Genomic DNA, 21,137 nt, shown 5'->3' on the forward strand with positions numbered 1-21,137 from the left:
GCGGAGAGCAGAGCTAGAGCCAGCCCAGCCCGGGGAGGCAGGGCAGGGCAGGGGCTGCTCCCCGGGAGGCGGCTCGGACCTGCCCCTTGCGCTGGATGCTCCAGGCAGGACAGAGCTCGGGGGCAGCCCTGGCCAGACGGGGAAGGGCTCCGGCCGCGCGGGCTCCAGGTAAGGGCGTTCGAGTGCCCCCTCGCCCCCCAGCCCTTGCAGTTAAATCCCTGCGGCCATGCAGCTCCCCAGGTTTGGGATTGCACTGGGGAAAGGGACCCTGCTGGCTGCCCAGGCTCCGATGCAAGTCCCCAGGGACTGTGATGCAAGTCCCCAGGGAGCTGGCTGTATAGGGGGAAGTGGGTGACCCTGGGAGGGGGCTGGGGGGTTGCACCCAGAGCCGGGCAGAAGGAGCAGGCAGCCCCGAGTGGGACAGAGGCAGCAGGGTGGCACCCCGGGGTGAGAGCCAACCTCCCCTCTGCAGGGCTGGGGTGATGGGGGAAGCCAAGGGGTTTCTGCACCCCTTCCTGCTCTTGTCCCAGTGCCCCCCGCTGTGCCAGGTGCAGTGGGGACTGAGGGCAAAGCTGGGGGGGCACTGGGACTCTGTGCTGGGCATCGGTGCCTCGGCCCAGGCTCTGCCTCTTAGAAAGCAGCTCTGCGGGTGCCCGGCTGGTGAGTACTGCGCTGACCCCCAAGGCACTTAGTCAGGGCCCCGTGGGAAGACGGGGCTGTGCTTGCTCCCCAGAGCAGGGTGGCACCCATGGGAGAGCTCCTCAGTTGTGCCCTTTGGTCTCTCCACCGGCCCCACAGCAGATCCCCATGAGGGCAGTGACAGGTCTGCAGGGGCCCTGGAGGGACGTGAATGCTGGCAAGCCTCGGGTGCTCACTCTAGGAAGAATTTAAGCTTGTGTTTGGGTCCCACTGACTGCAACGTGAGGACGGCTTCCCTGTGCAGACAGGCGTCCCTCTGCCCAGGACGTCCATGGCATCATTCAGTGGGACCTTTGCAACCCCGGCTACGTCCATCCTTGTTTCATGTGGCCCTCGGCATGCGCCTTCATGTGAACGACTGCTGTGCTTACATTAGCCAGGGAGGCACAGAACCGCACCTCCCTGACTTGAAATTTGCCCCTTGCAGCGTCCAGGTGAGCCTTAGCGGATAACGTCCCCATGGAGGGGAACGGGGCAGCTCGGGTCTCTGGTGGAGCTGCAGCTTGAGGCTCAGGGTAATCTCAGGGGGAAGCAGCTGGAGCAGAGCTCTCGCTGCTGCCGGGACCTGAGAGAGCTCCTTCCCGAGTAGCCTGGATACGTACAGCATGGCCAAGTGGAAGGTTTCTTTCACAGCCATCGGCCTCAATGGAAAGCCATATTCTGCTGAATTTTAGGCCACAAAAGCCCATCAAGTCGGGGCAAGAGCCCCAAAGGAGGCCGAGCCATGCAATGGGACCTTGAATGAGTTAGTGCTTCTGAGCCCACTCATGGGAAGGGGCCCGGATGCACTGTCCAGCCTCCTCTTGGAGGGGATTATTCATCCAGCCGGGACTTTTCGCAGGGGAGCTTTGCACCTTTGCTGTTTGAAAAGACAAACCTTGAGTGGAAGCATTTCCCAGCTCAACGGGCGAGGAAAAGGCTCTTCTTGCACCCAGCACCCATCCAGCATCCCAGAGTGGGTGGCCTGTGCTAAGCAGCAGGGTGTTTCTGCTCAGGTGGGCAGCAGAGAAGGGGTGAATGGTGTTGCCGTTTGAATTTGGTCCTTAGGGACCGAGGGTAATCCTCCGGGGAGCTGAATGGACGGCACTCGGTGGTCACCCGCCCTAGGACGGGCGCAGCGCTGCACAATCCGTGTTTCATTTGCGGTTGTGAGAGTGAGAAACTGAGGCCAAAGTTTTCCAAGGAGGTGGGTGTGTTTGAGTGCCTCCAATTTGGGGGCACTCAGCTGAAGATAGTTGTTGATGGTCGTCTTGTGTAGAGCATAGATTATGGTTTTTATGGGATGCTTTGGATAGGGGTGATCCTGCCTGAAGCAGGGGGTTGGACTCACTGACTTCCGGAGGTCCCTTCCAGCCCTGCGCCTGGGAAAACCAGCCTGTTATACCCTGAGTGCTGAGTGTCTCTCTGACATCTGAGTCCCTTGCTGAGGTCTGTATCCAAAATCAGAGACCCCCCACCAATCATGCCACCGCAGGGAGTCGTGGTCCCACGTGCTCAGTGGGTGGAAACCAGGGGTTTCTGCAGACCTCACCTGCTCTGTGCTCATTGCCTATGTGCACACACTTATCTCACCAGAAGTGGGAGCTCAGCCACGGTGACTTCTCTTCCACGCAGGGTAAGGGACCACACAGCTTGACTCCCTCTCGGGGTAGGTCTGAGCATGCAGAGTTATCACCGAGCAGCTGCCACACGAGAAGTCCCCGTCCCCCCGCCTGTCAACTATCCCTATGTCCAGGTATTAAGTGAGAGCCGGCAGGGCAGGGGGAAGGCTGGGAAGAGCAGCAAGCAGTGCCCCGGTTTCCCACGTGTCCCCAGAGCCATGGGAAAGGAGGATGGTGAGCAGAGAAAGGTCTCCTGCCTGAACTGCCGTTGGGAGGTGAATCTGAGACGATACGCAAGGTGCAGGCAAGCAAGAGGGAGTCCAGCGGGAAGCAGCAGGAGGGATGAGAGGTTTACAAACCTGTTAAAAAAAAAGGCTGAAGGAACTAGGCTCCTTTAGTCTAGAGAAGAGAGGACTGACATGAGAAGTCTCCCTCTTATGTAAAAGGTTGTAGAGAGGACAGTGAGCTGTCATCTGGGATTTCCATTTTGGATGCTTATCTTGCTGGGATCCTGTGACCCCAGCTGACTTCCTGCCCTTTGGGCCGGGGGCTGGACTCGATGATCTTCCGAGGTCCCTTCCAGCCCGAATGTCTACGAATCTATGACAAAAAGAAATCATTTTATTTGCAACACAGAAGATTTAGGCTGGATGTCGGAGAAACATCCTCAGCTAGAGAACCTGGACCCTTCCTCCTTGGAGGTTTTTATGAGCGGGTGAGATGACCATGGGCCAGGGCAGTTCTCTAGGTGTATCAGACCTGCCTCCATGCAGGGGTTGAGCTGGATCATTTCTCGGGGCTCCCATCCAACCCTGCATGTCTATGATCTGTGGCCTGCAGCCGACGGCAACCTGGTGACAGGAGCTCAGTTCCCCCGTTCAGGTCTGACCTGGGTTGCAGGGTCCTGGAGAAGGATGACCCTTTGCTCCTGCTTTTTGGCTCCTACCAGCTACAGCTGCATCACAGGCTCGCCTCTGCCCTGCAAGCAGGGAGGTGACATGGAGATGAGGGAAGAAGTATCCAGCCCCATCTTGGGACAGAAGTCCAGAGGCTCCGCCGTGCAGACTTCTTACCGACATATGAAGCTGGAGTCTGGAGTCGGCCACTCGTGACTGTAACAGCCTAGTCTGCCCATGGCCTGTGCCACGGGCTGTCGTGGGGACGGCGGCCTTTGGCCCAGTGTCGACCAGAGCTCAGGGACTGCCCTGGCTCTCGGTTTGGGCCGGGACAGCAGGAACGCAAGGGAGGACTGGGACCGTGTTCTCCCGGGAGCAAATTTGTTTTTTCCCCACTGCTTGAAGCCCGGGGACAGGGTCCCCAGGAGAAGGTCTTAGAGGGAGCCTGTAAACTGGGAATTGTTCCCTGAGAGGCTGGAGCAACTCCAGGAGGCTCCTTCCGTTCTGTCAGGCAAATAGGACATAACGAGTTCAATTTTCCTCCCACCCCCAATGCCTAATTAGGCTCCCTGAGGCCAAGTGCACCTCGGCCCTCCTCCACTGTCCACCCCCCGCCAGGCACTCTTGTCTCCAGAGCTGCCCCCTCTTCCAGGAACCGAGCGGCACAAAAACGCTGCTTATTGTTTGCAACGCAGCTGGAGGCCGAGTTGTGGGTGTGCAGCCCCAAGCACAGTCGGATGTGGCACCTGACCCAAATAACTCCCAGCCAAAATAGGCAGTGGAGCAGGATCCGCTCTGTTTTAGAGGCCCAGCAGGGTGAAGTGACTTGCCCAAGGTCACACAGGAGGGCTGTGGCAGAGGAGACCGAGTGGGCCTGTGCAGCCTTGAGTGAAGCAGGCGGCTGGTGGCCTGGAGGGACTGGGAGTGCTGAGGGCAGGGGGAGCTCATTGCCCAGGAGGTGCATAGCTGGCCGTGCCCCTTCCTTCAGGGCACTGCATGGTGGGGGGAGCATGAGCCAGCAGCTGGCCCTTCCTCTCCACCGCTGCTAGCAAGCACTACTGGTTGGATGCGGCCTCCCTCCCAGCATGATGAAAAGAGCTCTATAAATGTCAGAGACTCAGAATAATGATGAGCGCCAGCGCGCTGCAGCTTAAAGGGCCCGTGCAGAAAACCAGCGCCCGAAAGAGCCGCTGACGTTCAGCGCGGCGCGGCCCACCCAGCCCGGGTCCTCCTCGGAGCAGACACGGGCCCACATTACAAGCACGGACCTCAAAGCCCCTAGAGCCGGGGGGGCGGAAAGGCTCCTATCTGCCTTCCTCCGGGGCCATTTCCCTTGGATCTCTCCAGAGTACATTAACAACCTTTGCGACAGCAGGACAGTGGCTGCCGCGGGCCCCCGGCTGTACCTGTGTGATGTCCCGTGCCTGGCTGTAGTTTTGCTAGTGGATTAGACATTGGATTTGTCCGGCAGGGCTTGGACAGGGCCGATCCAGGGGAGCGGACTAGATGTGACGTCCACAGCTCCCTGCCAGCCCCACGGCTCTGGGCTTCTGCCTCCCCGGGAGAAGAGGAAACCCTTCCCCAAAGGAGATTGGACATGCATCTAGCTGGGGTCATCTAGACCCAGCCCTCTTTCCTGCCTATGCAGGGGGTCGGACTCGATGATCTATTGAGGTCCCTTCCGACCCTAACATCTATGAATCTATGAATCTATGAATCAAAGATCTCAGCCCTCGATGGAGGGAGCTGCCCTTCTGGAAAGGCTTCCTCTCGGGTAGGGAAGGGGGCTTATTCTCCCCAAGCCCTACCCCCCGTACTGCCCCCTCCAACGGGGGTTACACGGAGGAGCCGCCTGGCAGGTGATCTGAGAGCCCGATCCCTGCAGGGCTGTGTCCCGCTGCTCCCGCCTGCGCGCCCGCTTCGCTGCCCCGGCGTCCTTGGCCCGTCCAGCCCTTGAAGGGGCTGTGACTGAAATCTTAATGCTACCGAGACACAGTAATTGGCACCAATTAAATCGCTACATTCATGTTTGAATTGCTTTAACTGGCGAGACACACTGTCTTATTTATACAGAAAATATGTTTGCTTGTGGGTTTGTCTGAACTGGGGCCAAGAGAAAATAAACCATCTCGAGCCTCTCTTTCTGAAGGCGCATTCTCCCCTTGCAGATTGGAAGTCACCTCGGTTTCAAATTCTTTGCCTCGGAAATGGCCGCGGAATAGAAGAGCCACTTGTGTAAAGGGTTGGGGGCTTTCGGGGGCTTTCGGGGCCTCACCTCCCAGCCCCAGCCCCCTTCTGCAGAGCGGCCAAGTGCCCCCCACCGCCATCCCCATCCTGGGCAGGCTATTCAGGAGGACACGGAAGTGACCGAGGGGCTGGTGGGGCTCTGCAAGCTGCCATCGGGCGACCGAGGAGGGAGGTTAAGTTTCAGAGCGGATGGACGGCGGCAGCCAGAGCCCCGAAGCGCAGCTCAGGTGCCTCCCAAGGTGCTTGTCGGGTCTTCAGGACAGGGGCGGCTTGCACACCCAGGTGGGGTCAAGGGTAGACAGGAGGGCAGCTGCCGGGCGGCTGGGGCATAAGCCCAGAGCTGTCACCTGGGTGCTCCTCCCTGCCCAGCCCAGCGGTGGGATTGGTGTCTCCTGGGGCAGCGCCAGGCTCTTGGGATGCCCCCAGCGGGTTGTCACGTGCCTCCCTCTCTGCTGCCCCTCGCAACAGAGCTGGGCTTTGGCTGGACTCGGGGCCACATGGCCACGGGAGGGGAGCCTGCCTCACGGTGCCGCGTGGGGAGGCTGGTAGTAGCAGGTGGCATCCATCAGGACAACCCTTCACTCCTGCTTTGATGATGCCTGCAGGGCGAAGGGCGATGGCGGGTATATCACAGCTCTCTGCCTGCCCTCTCGGCCTTGCTGTTATAAGGAGGCAGGGGAAATGCCCCCTGCCTTCCCTCTGCCCCACCGTGGGTAACCCTATCCTGGCATTTTGCAATGCCCCGTCCCTCTCTGACCCCATGGCACCCCCAGCACCCCGTGGCAGGGAGAGCATGGTGGGGACGAGGGAGCGCAGGGAGTAAAACGCTCTCTGCGCCTCTGTCTCCTAAAAGACAGACACCAAATTTTTCATGGGCTTCTCCTTTCCCCTTGGTCTGCCCCTGCCGACCTCCGTCTGCCTGCCCCCAGGACAGCTGTCCGTGGCTTCCCTTCTGCACCACTCACTGCTCCATCTTCCCCACGGCGAACCAGTGCTGATGGGAATAATTCCTACCACGGCTCAGACTGGCAGGAAACCTCCTGCCTACTGGTTCCAACTGGGATGTTGGGTGGTCCAGTGCTATCCCTGGGTCATGAAGGCTTATGCTAGAGAGGAAGCGGCCTTTGGGATGATTTGTGTCTCTGTGACTGCTCGGTAGGGGGTCTCCAAGTGGCTAGCGCAGCAGCAGTCTAGGCCTCCAGCCCCCCTTGCTACACCGAAGCACAGAGCAAGCTAAATTGTCCACACTATCACCCTCCTGCACATGCCCGGCCCAACTGTGCCCAATCCCCCAGGTGCCATCCTACCTGGCAGTGGCCCAGAAAGGGGGTAGCCAAGCCAGAGAGCCCATAACAGCGCTTCAGCCCCAAGACAGTGCTGCCCAACCCCTGCCATCTCTCTGCCCTGCCTACCCCCGTGTTACGCTGTCCGCGTGGCAGCTCAGCAGAGGCTCTCGGTGCCGTATCAGACCATTCCTGTTCCATTGCCCTCCCTCCTGCCTCGCCTCTCTTCTGCCTGCAGCTCCCTGCCATGCTCTTTCACGTGCCCTAGATTTTGCAAGCCACGGCCAACAGGCACGGTTGCGCCACAGGGATATCTGTCCAGCCAGCGCCTCTTCCCAATTCCTTCACGTGATGTTCCTTATTTTTAGGAAGTCTCAGCTGGGACGGAGACTCCTCTCTGTCGAGATAAACCCAACTCGGTTCTTTGGGGCACAAGGCGTCTTTTTGCTCCGGTGTCTGTACAGCGCCCAGCACCGCACAGTCTGCGACTGGGGTTCCTGCAGACCTCAAAAAGCAGTGGTTGGGGGGTGGGAACAGAGGCAGAGAGAAGTGAAGTGATTTGCCCATGGCTGCCCAGCAGTGTGGTGGCAGAGCCAGGAGCAGCAGCCGGGCTCCTGAGTCCCAGCTTGAGAGCGAGGAAGCCCCCTCCCCATGGGTTCAGAGCAGCCCTTGGATCCCAACCTGCTGGGATTTGCCCGCCTAATCCCCGGTCGACGCTCTGCAAACAGGCCGAGGCTCCCAGAGGCCTTTCCAAGCCATTCCTGCCTGACCCTAGCTCGGGTGAGCAGCTAATCCTGGACGCGAGGCCGAGAAGCCCCATAACGAACAAATTAAGCCCCAGTCCCTCGCAGCTGGAGGAGCAAATGCATCCACGGGGATTCCTTGCCCCGCCGGACCTGCCTCTCACGGAAGTTTTCCGCTCCCCGTCGTGTGCTGGGATCATGCCCTGCCAGCTGCTCCCAGCGTGGCTCGGGGCTTCATTTTTCCTTGGCATTTTTGCCTGTCTGTGCAGGGGGGGCTGGAAATCAGCAGAGGCATGTAAGGGGGGAGCAGCTCCCGTTCCTCTTCCCTCTCCCTCCGTGCCTCCCTCCTCAGAGCCTCTCTCTCCTTCGGATTCGGAAATAATTACAGCCCGTCAGGACGCAGGAGGCTCCCGGGAGTCACTGCTCCAGGTTCGACTTCGCGGCAGCGACAGTCCCGAGCTGATCACAGCTGAGGGCTTTGATGGAAAGCCTCCCACGCATGGGAGAAGGGGCTTTTTTTTTTCTCATGTATGCCTTAGAAAGGCATTTCCCTTTAATTACTAAGGGAGGACAGAGCACAGCTTTCTGGCCAGCTGACAAACCTGCCTGAGAAAAAGCCTCCGCTCCCCTCTCCCGAGGTGGCCAAGTGCCCAGCCGGAGGGACCGGGGTGGTATCTCACTTCCGGCCCTGGACCCGCCAACTCCAGCACAGAGGTTGCAATGGAAAAACTGCTCTGAGATAAGGTAGGACCCTCGAGGTGCAGGGGGAAGATGAGTAGGCCCTGATAGCAGGCCCTGCCTGTGCCAAAGGCTTAACAGGTCTCTCTGCCTTGCCGCCTGCTGTTCGGGAGAGTTCAGAGCCAGCCTTGGGCTGTGGCATACTCTGGCAAAGCAGTATTTCTCATCCCTGCTTCCCACCCCTGCTCTCTCTGATCCCACCCAGCTGGCAGGACCAGTGGAGGAGCAGCGAGATGCTCTGAAATGCAGGGCCCCTCTGAGCAGTGCCCGCATCCAGGCCGGGAGTTCACCGGCCCCTGCCCGCCTGCTGCGAAGGCAGGGCACCCAACGACTGGTGCTGGCAGTGCTCAGGCATCTCAGAGTCAGGGTCTTATACAACTGGCTAGCAATCCCTGCAGGGCAGGCACATAGCATTCGCCGGAGGGACTGAGTGGGGGAAAGCAGCAAAGTGACTTGACGAAGGCCGTGGAGAGGGGTCAGTGTCGTTGCCAGGGTTGGACCCACAGGTTTGGCTGACCCTGCCGGGCTGCCTCGTGCTGCCGAGCTGCTCCTCCATTTGTGGTGGGGAAGGACGGTATATTTGGGCTTGTAGAAGATGGGCCTGACTGTGGCTTGGAACCGCTGGCTGCAATGACTAGAGCCAGTGCAGCGGCAGGAGTCCCCAGCCAAGTCCTGCTGGAGCTAGCTATAAGTCAGAACTGGGCCGGCTGGGCCCATGGAGGAACTGTGCATGCCCCTTCCCTATTGCCCTCCCGGAGAGAGCACCCGCTGCCCACATCCGCCCACACCTCGGACCAGGCCAGGGCTTTCTGCCCCGTCTGTGACATGGGTGATGACCGCAGGAAGGCTACATGCGGTCCTCTGCCATGCGTGGCAGCGGAGTTATGCCGGGGCCCTCTGCTCCAAGCTGACCAGCAGAGGAGTGGACTGCCCTTGCGCTGCAGGAGACCTGATGGGAAATCCCAGCTCCGGTCACAAGTGAAGCTGGTGTCACGGTTCCCCATGCAGGCACCCCGCTGAGCCCGGCTTTGGCTCTCAGTGGAGCATGCTTGCACTGGCCGGGTGGAGGGACGGGGCTGGCGGGGCACTGGGTGAGGGATGGGCAGTCAGCCACGCCGTGCAACGGCCCCGCTTCGTCCCACATCTCTGCTCGGCACACGGCTTCTCCAAACTCTTCCATCCTTCCTCCCCCTTCCCTTGTTCCCGTCCCCCTCCCCAGGTGAGCCCCCAGCCCCTGCTCCGGGCTGCAGCTGCTAAGGCTACGGGACATTTTCCCACAGACGGCTCCAAGTTCCCTCGCTGTCAGGAATAGCCCAGCGAGCCCCAGGCCTGGTCTGTGTTTTGAAGGCGGAGGCGGAGGAAGCATGCGCAGCTGAGCGGGAGAGGGACGTGGGCCCGATGGGGCAGGGGAGTCGGTATTTATAACCCTGGCGCCTCTCCAAACAGATGGTTCGTTTTATTTGGAACTTGCACAGAAGAGGTCACTCGCTTCCTGCTGCTCCCGGGGGTCTGCAAGGGGTGCATGGCTCAGGGGGGAAGCAGGGCACGACCCCCTGCTCATGTCCCCTGGCGCATCCCGGAGAGCGAGGCTTTGTGCTTCTGTGAGCGGAGGCCGAGCCACGAGGCCACGTGTGGGCCTGCTTTCTCACATGCAGCTGGACGCTCGCTTCCACTCACGCACGCGCATCCAGCGTGTAACACAGCTCACCCTTCAGGGATGCAACAGGCTCAGGGGCTGCGTAGCCAACCTCCACCCCACGGCCGCCACCGAGCAAACCCACGCTGTGTGCCCTTGCATGTGCCACCCTTCCCAGCACCCTCCCCATCTCTTTCTGGGTTGTGGCCTTCATATGTGCAGCATAGAAAGAGCAGGGACCAAGCCTTGGTGGCTGGAAGCTTGTGGGGGACAAGGGGCCCGGGGAAGGCAGGTGCATTCGGAGACACTGACTTAGTTATCCCGGAGCGGAGACTTTGCAGGAGCAGCGTCCTTTCGACGAGGCCGACCTCCCCTCGGCTTCCCTTTCCTCGCCGAATTACTCTGGGAACAAGGCTAAGAGGGACAGGGCTGAATGGCGACAGATCTCATCTTTTCTGGGGCTGGTGTAGAGTTCATGAAGATATGGGATGCTAGTGGGAGTTTCTGCTGTGGGACGGTTGAGAAATGGTGTCATCAAATTGGGACCCATTGGCTCAGAGATGGCTGCCAGCCTCTCAAGTGAGAGCACCGAGGGGAGGGGAGGGGAGCATTTGGGGCACTACAACGAGCTCTGGTGAGTGCGAGGAGAGGAGGGTAAGAGAGCTAGAGCGATGCTTAATAATAACCATCAAGATTATGATGATCCAAAGCTGCCTGGCATCAGGGGAGGTCAGTAAGGGGCAGGTTAGAATAGACTTGTACAAAATGAGGGTTGGACGGGAGCTCAGGTCACGTCTAGTCCAACCCCTGCTCCAAGCTGGACCAGCCCCAGCTACAGCATCCCAGCCAAGGCTTTGTCGAGCCGGGCCTTAAAATCCTGCAAGGATGGAAGCGCTGCAGTAGCCCACCCTCCTGCCTGCTCTGGATAACGCTTGTGACTCATGCTGGAGCCTGGTTGCCAGCCAGAGCCACTTAGTCAACTCCATTGACTTCAGGGCAGCCACTTTGGCTGATACCAGCCAAGGATTTGGCCCTGGTTGGAGCCAGACGGGAGGTGCCTTCCAGTATTGTGCTGCCTGCGGAAAAGGATGCTCAGTTGATGGTGGTCTTGGCTGTACCCAGCTGGGCCTCAGCGGAGGTCCCTGATGAGGCTGGTCCCACAAAAGTAACTAGACTTGACAGTGACAATTTCCATTCTCAGGAAAGGCACCTACATCCCCGCCTCGGCACCTGAATGAAGGTCACCCGATTTCCCGAGGTGCCAAGTGCCCTGCGATCCCAGCAGCCTCGGGGTGGGATTGCTCAGCGCCCCTGTAAACAGGGCAGGTTTTATTCAGACCCTAAATATGGATTTGAAAACCTTCTGCAGCCACGTGCGATCCTTTTTGGCTCACAAGGGGATCATCTTTTATGGAGCAGTCTGATGTAGAGCTCATGAAAGGCAGGGGGTGCTACTGGAAGTTGCCGCTGTCTATGATATCCGTCCCCATCTGGGGCTGATACTCTGTGCCTTGGGGCAGACCCAGGGACTCTGGAGAACCTGCTCAGAGGTGCTAGGTATGGGGTCACTGTAATGCTGGGGGTCTCCGTTAGCTGGGCTGGAAGAGGTAAAGCATGCACCTCTTCCTCTGCTTCCAGAGTGACGTACAACACAATCACATTGGCCTACCTTGGGCCATCATTTCTGGCTGTGCAAACTCCAGCAGACCACGGGTGCCGTGGACGCCCACTTTGCCCTGGCACGAATGGCTGGCGGACCGCAGGATGACAGAGGTTTGGCCCCTGGGTGGTTCTCCAGATGGTCTAGATAGAAGCCCGGAAAGAGATTCAGCATTCATTCAGCATGCCTGGATGTACCCTGAGTCTCCCGAGACATCCCTCCGCCCCCCCAGCTCGGTTTCAGATTTCCTACCTCTGTGCTTTATCATCCCCTGTTTATGAGCCTGGAAAGACAGTCTCTCCATATGTGTGCACGCTTCCTAATTCCAGCCATGTGTTGGGAAAAAAAGAAAGGGCTCTTGCATGGTAATCTGGCCTGTGAGTAAACGCGGTGTCATGGGAGCCCGAGGACCCCAGAGGCGGGATGTTGCAATTGTGGACAGTTCCAGCCAAAAAACGCTCGGATTTATTTAGATTAAAGGGTGGGAAAGAACTGGAGTCACAGAGCTGGGGAGAGGGAGGAGAGGAAGAGAGGCCAGAAGAAAAGGTTTGCTGCAGAAGGGTTGTAGTCAGAGTTTTTAGACCTCACCTTGCCTTGCACAGATAGCCCTGCCCGGCCCCAAAGACCAGGACCCGCGCTCCTGGCAGCAGGCAGAGCCCTGGCCCGTGCGGATGGAGCCATTGCGCACCGATCATGAGATCCGTACGGTGCTTTTCGTTGCACATGAGCATCCATGATCTCACTTAATGACTCAGATGATGCCTTTAAACAAAGCAGGACTAAAGTATATTTTACTTTCCGCTAATCGGCACCAGATGTATGGCTGGCTTGGCAGAATTTCGAGGCCAGCAAAGCATTGTGGGAAAGCCTGGACTTGCCGCCCGGATGGGACCTTGTAAAAAGAGCTAGAAATAGAAAACGAGAGGAAGAGAAGCGGCGCAGCGTTCGGGTGCGAGGCCTGGCTTCTCCTCCCTTGTCTGCTCGTTACCTTGGCTTGGCCCTGCCGGCCGCGAGCATCAGGTCTGAAACCCGCTGTGGCTTAGGGCTTGATCTCAGCACCCTCGTCCCAGACTCACTGGAGCTTAGCTGGGACCCCTTCGTCTTCGGTGGTCTCCAGTGGCAGCTTTGCCCGAGGAAGGAGGAGAGGTCTGGGGCTAGCACGAAGCAATGGGGAGACAAGTTATACGGGGAAAGGTGAAGATAAAGGCAGTGATGGGAGCCACAAAACATGGCCTTCCTCCTTGCAGTAAGATGGCATACATTCAGGCTGTATTTCCTGCAAGGGTCTTGTGCATCCTCATTTTCATGGGACAGTAACTGTAGTGGCCGGGACAGAGTTCATCCCCAGGGTGAGTGGGTGGCCGGGGGCTGGTAGGGTCCCATCCCACCTCTGCCCAGCACGCGTTGCTCGGTCTTCCCATATTGCCACCAGCAAAGAAGTCGTCTCCTATCTGCTCAACCCCGGTCACTCAGTCAACCTGCTCAACTTGCAGGATTGTTTCCCAGTTTGTTCATGTTTTTAAGAATCCCATAGGATCATCACATCCTCCTCCCCCTTCCTCCAACACACACACACGCTCCTTCCCGTCTGGCATTGCAAAGTGAGCCATGCATGGCTCCTTCCCCAGTCTGGCATTGCAAAAACCCTCAATCTGTGCTGCTGTGGGCATCAGACCACAGGGGTGGGACATGCCAGGGCTTCCTTCCACCCAAGGGTCAAGGATGCTGCCTTTAGAAAGCCCCATCCCCACAACCTGACTACAGCAGCCCTTGTGCGTGTGCAGAAAAGGTGGGAAATGTGACTGGGAACACACTCAAGACCCACCAGCTGGGAGGCCGCTCCAGAGAGCCTGGCGGGCATTGCTTTATTTTAGCTCACAGGCACTCAGGAAGATCTTCCTCATTCACTTGGAGCTGGACGTCGCACACGCTGCTCCCTTCATCCACGTGTGCAGAGCAAGCGGCTTGTGGGCAGCTGCCATCTCGTACAAGCCCGAAGGCCTGGAGACATGCTGCAAGGCACACCGAGTAAAATCAAAGCACGTTCTTGTCCTGCAAAGTCTATCCCGAGCTGTCCTCCCTGAGCCGACAGCATACTTCAGGTATTAGCCAAGGCCTCTGTGGCTTAATCACATCTGCATGCAAGAGCAGGGAATGTGATAAGTCTGGAGGCTTTGGCGTAGGAAGAGCTTGATAACGCTTCTCCGCATGGTGTTGCAATGCAGGCAGGGGAGTCCGAGATGGCTGAAGGAATCAAACGTGGATCAAGGAGCATCAGGATATCATTCCCCAGGAGAGGATGCATGGCTCACTCAGCCCAGGCTGGCATGGTGTCGTGGATCACGTAGTGTCAGGATATCATTCCCCAGGAGAGGATGCATGGCTCACTTGGACCAGGCTGGCATGGTGTCGTGGATCAAGGAGCATCAGGATATCATTCCCCAGGAGAGGATGCATGGCTCACTTGGACCAGGCTGGCATGGTGTCGTGGATCAAGGAGCATCAGGATATCATTCCCCAGGAGAGGATGCATGGCTCATTCAGCCCAGGCTGGCACAGTGTCAGCCATCGCAGAAGTTCAAAGACAAGTTCACGGGGCAAGGCCTGGCCCTGGCTCCCCATCCTAGGCAGAGGGGGATGGACAAGAAGCCACAGCTGCAACCAGCCCTTGCAAGCAGGGAAGAAAGAAGAGAAGCAGCATTGAAATGTCTTTTAAGCAGCAAGCAGCAGAGCACTAACTTGGGTCCTTGTCCCAGTTCAGCCACAGACGTCCCTTCTGAGCTCTGCCCCTCCCTCCACCCTTGCCCGCTGAGATAGCAAAGTCTTTGAAGCCTGTTTCATGTCCACACAGAGCTTAGCACAAGGGGGTCCCTATCTTGGCCAGGGCTTATAGGGACTAATGTGATTCAATCACGCAGGCTGATCAATCCAAGGTGAGCTCAGGTGAGCTCCCTGTCCCAGTGCCCCATGCTGCAGGCCACAGAAGCAGGAGGCGAGGGCCAGGGGCATGATAACAGTTTAAAACAGGGGGCTTTTTCTCAGCTGGCCCAGACCAGGCCTGCTCTAGCCCTTTACCGCACCTTCCTCGACCCGGGCGCCCGAGTGGGTTTGTGTACGTAGGAGCAGCAGAGCCCAGAGCTGCCTCCTGCTGCTGTCTCGTCTTCTGCAGCCTGGCTCCCCACATCAAAAGGAGTGACAGGCCAGGGGGGCTTTATCACGGATGCTGCATGGACAGATGAGATGAGAGAGAGGAGATAAGATGTGACAATAGGGCATTGTAAAGTTGCACGAGGGGAGGGGTTGTAGCCATCCATGCTCTCTGGAAAGGTGTCGGGGCATTCAGTTCACCCGCCCCATCTCTGCCCCATCTCTGCATCACACGGAGATGCTCAGAAACCCCAAGGAAGTCAGCACAGAGACCAGAGGAAGCTCAGAGCCGTGCTCAGCACCCGTGTACAAAGATGCAACCCCCTGATATCCAGGGAGCTGTAGGGCATAGTTTCTCAACCTGTGGTACACGTACCCCTGGGGGTACGCGAGATACAGGCAGGGGGAACACGGGGACCCCAACACTCCCTCTCTCGTGCACTCTTTTCCTCTCTCTCTCCGTCTTTTCCTCTCAAAACTATGGCAAAAAATTGGGCGCACCGCGCATGAAAATTCCCCGGTAATAATTTGGCGCATCGCACTTGGCACAGCACTGGGTTCAGCCCTCCTAGCTTTGGCCCACATCACCTCTAGCCCAGGTACATACTTGAGTTGTGCACCCCTGGTGTAAAAGGTGGCAACCCTACCCACTCCAGATCAGACATCTGTCATATCACGGCCTTGTATACACAGCCCTTCTTCCAACATATAGCACGCATTAGTGTGTAAATATAAAATCCCCTGGAAAATTGAGTGTTGGGGTGCTTATTAACATTTTCAGAAGTTAGGGGGTATTTGCTACTTAAAAGGTTGAGAAACACTGCTGTAGGGTAGACTACAGCCCTGCGGGAGGGAACCAGCAGCCCCGGAGAAAGCTGCTGCTCCTGCACGGCCCCGCACCGAGCTGAGCCCCTCGCTCGCTCAAAGGCACATTGTCAGCTGGCTTGTATAGAGGCCGCCAAGTGCCTGCATTTCCAATCCAGCCGGAGCTGCATCCTGGAGCCAAGTGACCTCCCATCTCCTCTCCCAGCCAAATTCCTCTTTCAGAATAATAAACAGTTCAGCTCAAAAAAAAAATCCCCTAACAGGCTACTAACGATTTTCCTTCCCTCCCCGAGGCCTGGAGGCAGCCTCGCGCTGCTCTGGGGGGACTGGGAAAAGAGGGAAGCTTGCTGGAGGTGCGGGGAGGTCCGAGACCGCCGTGGGTTGAATCCTGCTCTCGCCCTGGCACCGGCCCCCGAGCTCAAGGCGGCAGGAGGCACGTGAATAGGTAGGGAGGCTCCAGGGTGGTTTCCCAATGAGGACCTTGCTTGATGGGGAGAGCTGGGGCAAAGGAGAAGCAAAGGGTGTCACAACCTCTGATGCCTCCTCCTTGCCTCATTTCTCCCGGCTGGAGCGGGGACGGTGTCCCGTGCGCTGGCAGCCCTGGCTCCCAGATGGGAGACAGCAGCAGGACGGATTATGAAAGCACTGAGCCGGCAATGGAAATCCCCAAGAAACAACCTGGCGGAGCTTCGCTCCGTGCAAAACTAGCTGGGAGAAGAGCGACCTAGTGGCTTGCCGGCCCGTGCTCGGAGGAGCGATGCTCGGGTTGCGGGGCAGCTGGAAGGGGGGCAGCAATGTAAGACCTACCGGGGGTCAAGGGCTGTCGTCTTCAATGCGCGACCCATGCCCCACACCACTGTGATGTTTTTAAACATAATGAACTCAGGGGCTTTTCTATGGGGTGTCTGGCACTTGGGGCAAGGTTTCAGCCCCTTCCTTGCGCGGCGCAGGCCTAGGAGCAGGGTCTTTGGGGCAGGGAGGCTGCGATCCCCACTCGGCTTGTGGCACCGGGGCTCTGGGAAGAACAGCGACTATCACGAGCCTCGCCGTAACACCCCGCCAGCGTTGGCAAGCCCGGCGAGTCACCGCAGCTCCCACTTCCTGAGCCGTTTCCTATCTCTCCCTGCGAGTGTCTGACGCTAATTATTTGGGTTTGATTCGAGGACATCAAACCTGCCAGCATTTGATGGGCTCCATGTGGCTTTTGAATGCAGCCCGGAGCTTGGCGCCGTGCGTCTGTGTCTGTGCGCGTGTGCGAGAGACGAGCAAACCCACCTTTCTGACAGCCAGACCTGGCTCTGAATAAGACTGAGCTCTCCGTCCCCTAGAAAGGAGCCATACAAATGAAAACCAAACACAGACAGCTTCTCCTCCACCCATCTTCCCCGCCCCAAGGCAGAGCAGACTGGGCCAGCTGTGTTGGGAAGAGACTGGCAATCTGAAGCATTTCCTCTGGGATGGGAAAAAACCAGTGTCTGCATGTGCGGCTTGTGCCCCGGCCAGAGCAGATAAACAAGGGAGAGGTCGCTGCAGTCAGCAAAACGTTGCCACCCTCCAGCCCCACGTGGGAAGCATCTCCCCTTCTTGCAAGCAGCCAGCTCCAGGTAGAGGGGGCAGCCAGGGGCACCAAGCGGCCCCCAGCGCCTGCGGGCACTGCTCCTCTGTGGGCAGATGTGGAGGATGACAATCGCAGCGGGGTTCGGCTGGTCAACTGGAGGCCTGGATGCTGGTGCCCTCCCCATGAGTGGTGTCTCCCAGGAGTGATACCCAGTGGTTTGGGGGCTGGGGGATGTGACTTGTGCGGAGAGGTTGAGGGAAGTGGGCTGGTTGAGTCTGCAGAAGAGAAGACCGAGGGAGATTGAATAGCAGCCTTCACCTCCCTGCAGGGGGGTTCAAAGAGGATGGAGCCAGGCTGGTCTCAGCAGGGGCAGATGACAGGACAAGGAGCAATGGGCTCATGTTGCAGCAAGGGAAGTTGAGGTTGGATATTAGGGATAACTCTCTCACTAGGAGGGTGATGAAGCACTGGAGCAGGTTACCCAGAGACATGGTGCAGTCTCCATCCTTGGAGTTGTTGAAGACCCAGGTAGACAAAGCCTTGCCTGGGATGATGTAGTCGGGGTTGGTCCTGCTTGGAGCAGGGGGCTGGACTGGATGTGACCTCCTGAGCTCCCTCCCAACCCTCCTTTTCTATGAGTCGGTAATCCTGCTAACATCAAAGGGTGCTCTTGGAAGAAGGCGCTACCCAACCCATTCAAGAGGGATCACAGTCTGGTCCCAGATATGCCAGCCTGAACCACCCTTAGATGTCTTCTTCTCTCATATACTTCATTCTCCTGCTACACATCATGAATGCGACGGAGCCACACAACTGCTTTATCATTGACACTTGCCAGGTGCTCATCCTGGGTGTGCGGGTGTGCTGCACACGCGAGGAGGTGGTCAGCCGGCTGTGGTGCATCACCACACTCACATGTTGGACTTTATAAGACACAATCTTATAAAGTTTGATGGCTGCTTTTCTAAAACAGCCTGACCAGCAAGGCCAGCTTGCTGCAGAGAGTTTGGAGTGGGGCCCTCGGGACCTCGGTTATATAAGTCAGACTAGAGGATCATCACAATCCAGTTTTGGCTTTAAAACAGGTGGCCCTATTAACAATACACCTTGGTACAGATGAGTTGTGAAACAAAATCCATTGTTTTTTGTGGATCTTTGGTTTTTTGTGGTGTTGCCTTTACTGCTCAGCTAAGATATATGAAGACATCTGTCTGTCTGGCATTCCCCCCATCCATGCCAACACACACCCATGGTGCGGCCGGTCTCTCTTTCTGTCTCCATATCTGTTCCTCTCTGCTGCTGGACCAGGTCAGGATCCTTGGGCTGGAAGACTGATGTCATCTAAGTTGGCTGCCTGAAGCCCATCTCACTCCTTTCATCTCCCCGGTGCAGGGGCTCCCTCTGGGAAATGGCCCTCTGAGGAAGCAGAAAGAATCACAAGGTTTGGGGGAAAGTTGCTGAATAAGTTGTAGACCTGGCTGGCTTTTCTGGTAAATCAGGCCTTTTCAAGCCAAGCGAAAGGATAACAAAAACATCTGACGGCTGCACGTCATTTAGAAACCATTTCCTTCTGATGTCCAGCAGACAGACGCAGCTCCAGTCCCGGGTCAGCAGGAGACGGCATCTGGAGCCGGGGTCGGCAGCGTTTTGCGTGCCTCTCGTACAGCATTTCTGTGAACGCTGGCACAGGAAAGGGATCCATCGCCAACGATATTGCAAAGGCAGCTTTTGGGGTTGTCTGTTAGATCCAGATCCAAAAGAGTGCAGTCCGTTGTAGGGGAGGCAGGGAAGGTCCAGCTCACGGTAGCAGCAGGGCTTGTCATACAGGTCAGACCTGGACGAGGACCCCAGGTTAGGCTGGGACTCAAGCCCAACTCTCACGACGCCGCGTCCGGGAGCTGGCTTCGGTCCCTGAGGTTCCTGTCTCGGTGCCATCTGTGATTTCCTTCCTTTCTTGGGGACAATATTCGCTCCAGGGTATTTACTGGGGAACTTCACTCTGTGTATGATGACTCAGTCGGGCTCCTGTGTACTCGGTCTCATGGCGTGATGTCTCCCCAAGTTTCTCCCTGTTTCTTTATGGGACACTATAGCAGTGATGGGGGAGATGGGCTGCTCCCCGCTTGCCAATGCCATGACAAGCCCCAGAGCGCAGAAGTACTGCAAGGAGACTCCAGCCCCGAAATACCTCCCAGTGCCCATGCTGGAGGGACGGGCTCCCTCCCCCAGCTCCAGAGAGCCTGGTTGCCACCTGAGCCGTTTGCTGCACAACCTCCCGGCCCCCGACTGCTTCCAGCACATCCTTCTGCTCCTTGTCTTCTTTTCCCAGCCCCTGGGTGTTGGTTTCTCAGTGCCTTCCCGTCACGTGCAATGGGACCCTCTTCCCCTGAGCTCCTTCCTTTTGTTTCTCTCCGACAAATATTTGTCCCAGCATCTGCAGAGGCAGACGGCACTGGCTGGTTGATACCCCTCAGTGGGGATAAAGAAGGACATGAGTACTATGCTGTCCCTGGAGCAGTTATAGATGCCACCGTTCTGCATAGGACGTGTGAGCCGATAGCCGGGAGGGTTCAGTCCGTTTTCTACGGAAACTATTTCGGAGGGGACAACTGGGTGTCTGAAGTGCCTGCTTTCAGCTTTGAGGTGGGGGAGTTAGAAAAGCCCAAATCCGACATTTTTTCAGCATTTCCCACCAAACAAAGGTAGACTTTTTCCAGGGAAAACCAACTCATTTCCCAAGCAGCCTTGCCACCCACCCCTGGGAGCAAAGGGAGGAGAAGCTAAGAGGCGGAGAAGTGTGGGCGAGCAAAGACAGGGCCTTCCAGCCAGGACACTTCAAAGCAAGTGAGCTTTCAAACAGGGATGAGCAACACGGGAGGCGACTCATGGAAAGACGCGGTGAAAGCCCCGCTGGCCGGAGACGGCCGCGGAGCGGATCCAGAGTGAGGAAAGCGGGGCCGGCTCGCCGAGAGCAAGAGATAAAGCAAAGGTTGCCTAGTGCTGCGGTCTCAGCTGACCGGGGCCTTGGAAAGCTGGACAGGACTGGGAGCATCCCAGCGCAGAGCCCTGGCAGCCGGGCACACGGCCCGCCTGGGTTTCTCCTTGGCTGCCACGGCCCCGTCTGCATGCTTGGGAGCGGGTCCTGCCACGCTGCCAGCCCGGCCCCAGGTGACCTGAGGGATCCGCTTTGGTCCCAGGATCTTTGCGCTCATTCTAGGTTGCTTTTGACAGGACGTGGCGCGCAGGGCAGCTGAGCCCCGTCACCATGCCTCCTCCGGCTCCGAGGGGACCCTTCCTCCTGCTCCTTCTCCTCGCAGGTGAGTGTATGATGGGGGGAGACGAACTGTAGGGGAACAGTCCGGGGGGGCCAAAAGAAATAGGAACGCAGACTCGGCACCTCCTGTGTCCGGGGCTAGTGTCACACGCTTGGTTCCTGAGACAAGGCCTGGTTCCCCTGCCCAGGGTGCTCAGGCTCCAGTTTTAAGGAGCTGAGTGAGGGCTCAGCTGCCCTCACTTGCAGGGGATGGGGCAGGCACCCCGGCTTTCATTTGGCCTGGAAAGCTGCTCCCAGATCTCCCCGGAAAGAGGCCTGGCACACTGCACGAGCAGAACCGCTGCCCCGGCGCAAACAGCTGGCCTCAGAAGTTGTTCATCGGTCCCTTTCATTGCACGTGCAACCTGGCAGGGGCCTTGCAGGCGGAGGGCAGTGCCATGCTGCAGGCCGAGCTGAGCATTGTGACCCCCCTCCGCCTGCCTGACCCCGCTCCCGACAGCGGCGCTCGGGGCAGAGGGTGCAGCGCGGAAGCTGGCAGCCGTGAAGAGCTGCCAGGAAGCGACACAGGAAGCCATTCAGGAAGATGTTGCTTTCTGTATCACTTCCAAAGGATTTCCGAGAGAGTTTACTTTCACTCCTCTTTTTTTTTTTTAACCGCTGTGTTCTTCCCTCATCCACAGACCTTGCTCCCCCATGGCCCACAGCATGCACCCAGAAGGGAGACAGTGCCCTCCCTCTCCACCTCTCACCATTACATGCAGCGCCCTAGCTCTCCACCTCTCACCATTACATGCAGCGCCCTAGCTCTCCACCTCTCACCATTACACGCA

The 21,137-nt window shown here is 58.0% G+C and overlaps 1 protein-coding gene across 3 annotated transcripts in view; it reads left to right on the forward strand.

Moving 5' to 3' along the window:
• PDGFRB (platelet derived growth factor receptor beta) overlaps positions 1-21,137 on the forward strand; it is a 45,375-nt gene continuing 24,238 nt past the window's right edge. Inside the window, exons 1-2 of one of the 3 annotated variants that reach the window (XM_006021161.3) lie at positions 1-168; positions 20,265-20,350. In XM_006021161.3, coding sequence (XP_006021223.1) covers positions 20,299-20,350 — 52 coding nt within the window. In that variant the 5' untranslated portion in view covers positions 1-168; positions 20,265-20,298. Of the gene's footprint in view, positions 169-7,745; positions 8,214-15,758; positions 15,921-20,264; positions 20,351-21,137 lie in introns of those variants that run through there. The other 2 variants (XM_014518757.2, XM_014518756.2) reach the window with 2 other exon arrangements.

This window comes from Alligator sinensis, unplaced genomic scaffold (genome assembly GCF_000455745.1).
Source record: "Alligator sinensis unplaced genomic scaffold, ASM45574v1 scaffold550_1, whole genome shotgun sequence".
In the NCBI taxonomy this organism is placed as follows: domain Eukaryota; kingdom Metazoa; phylum Chordata; order Crocodylia; family Alligatoridae; genus Alligator; species Alligator sinensis.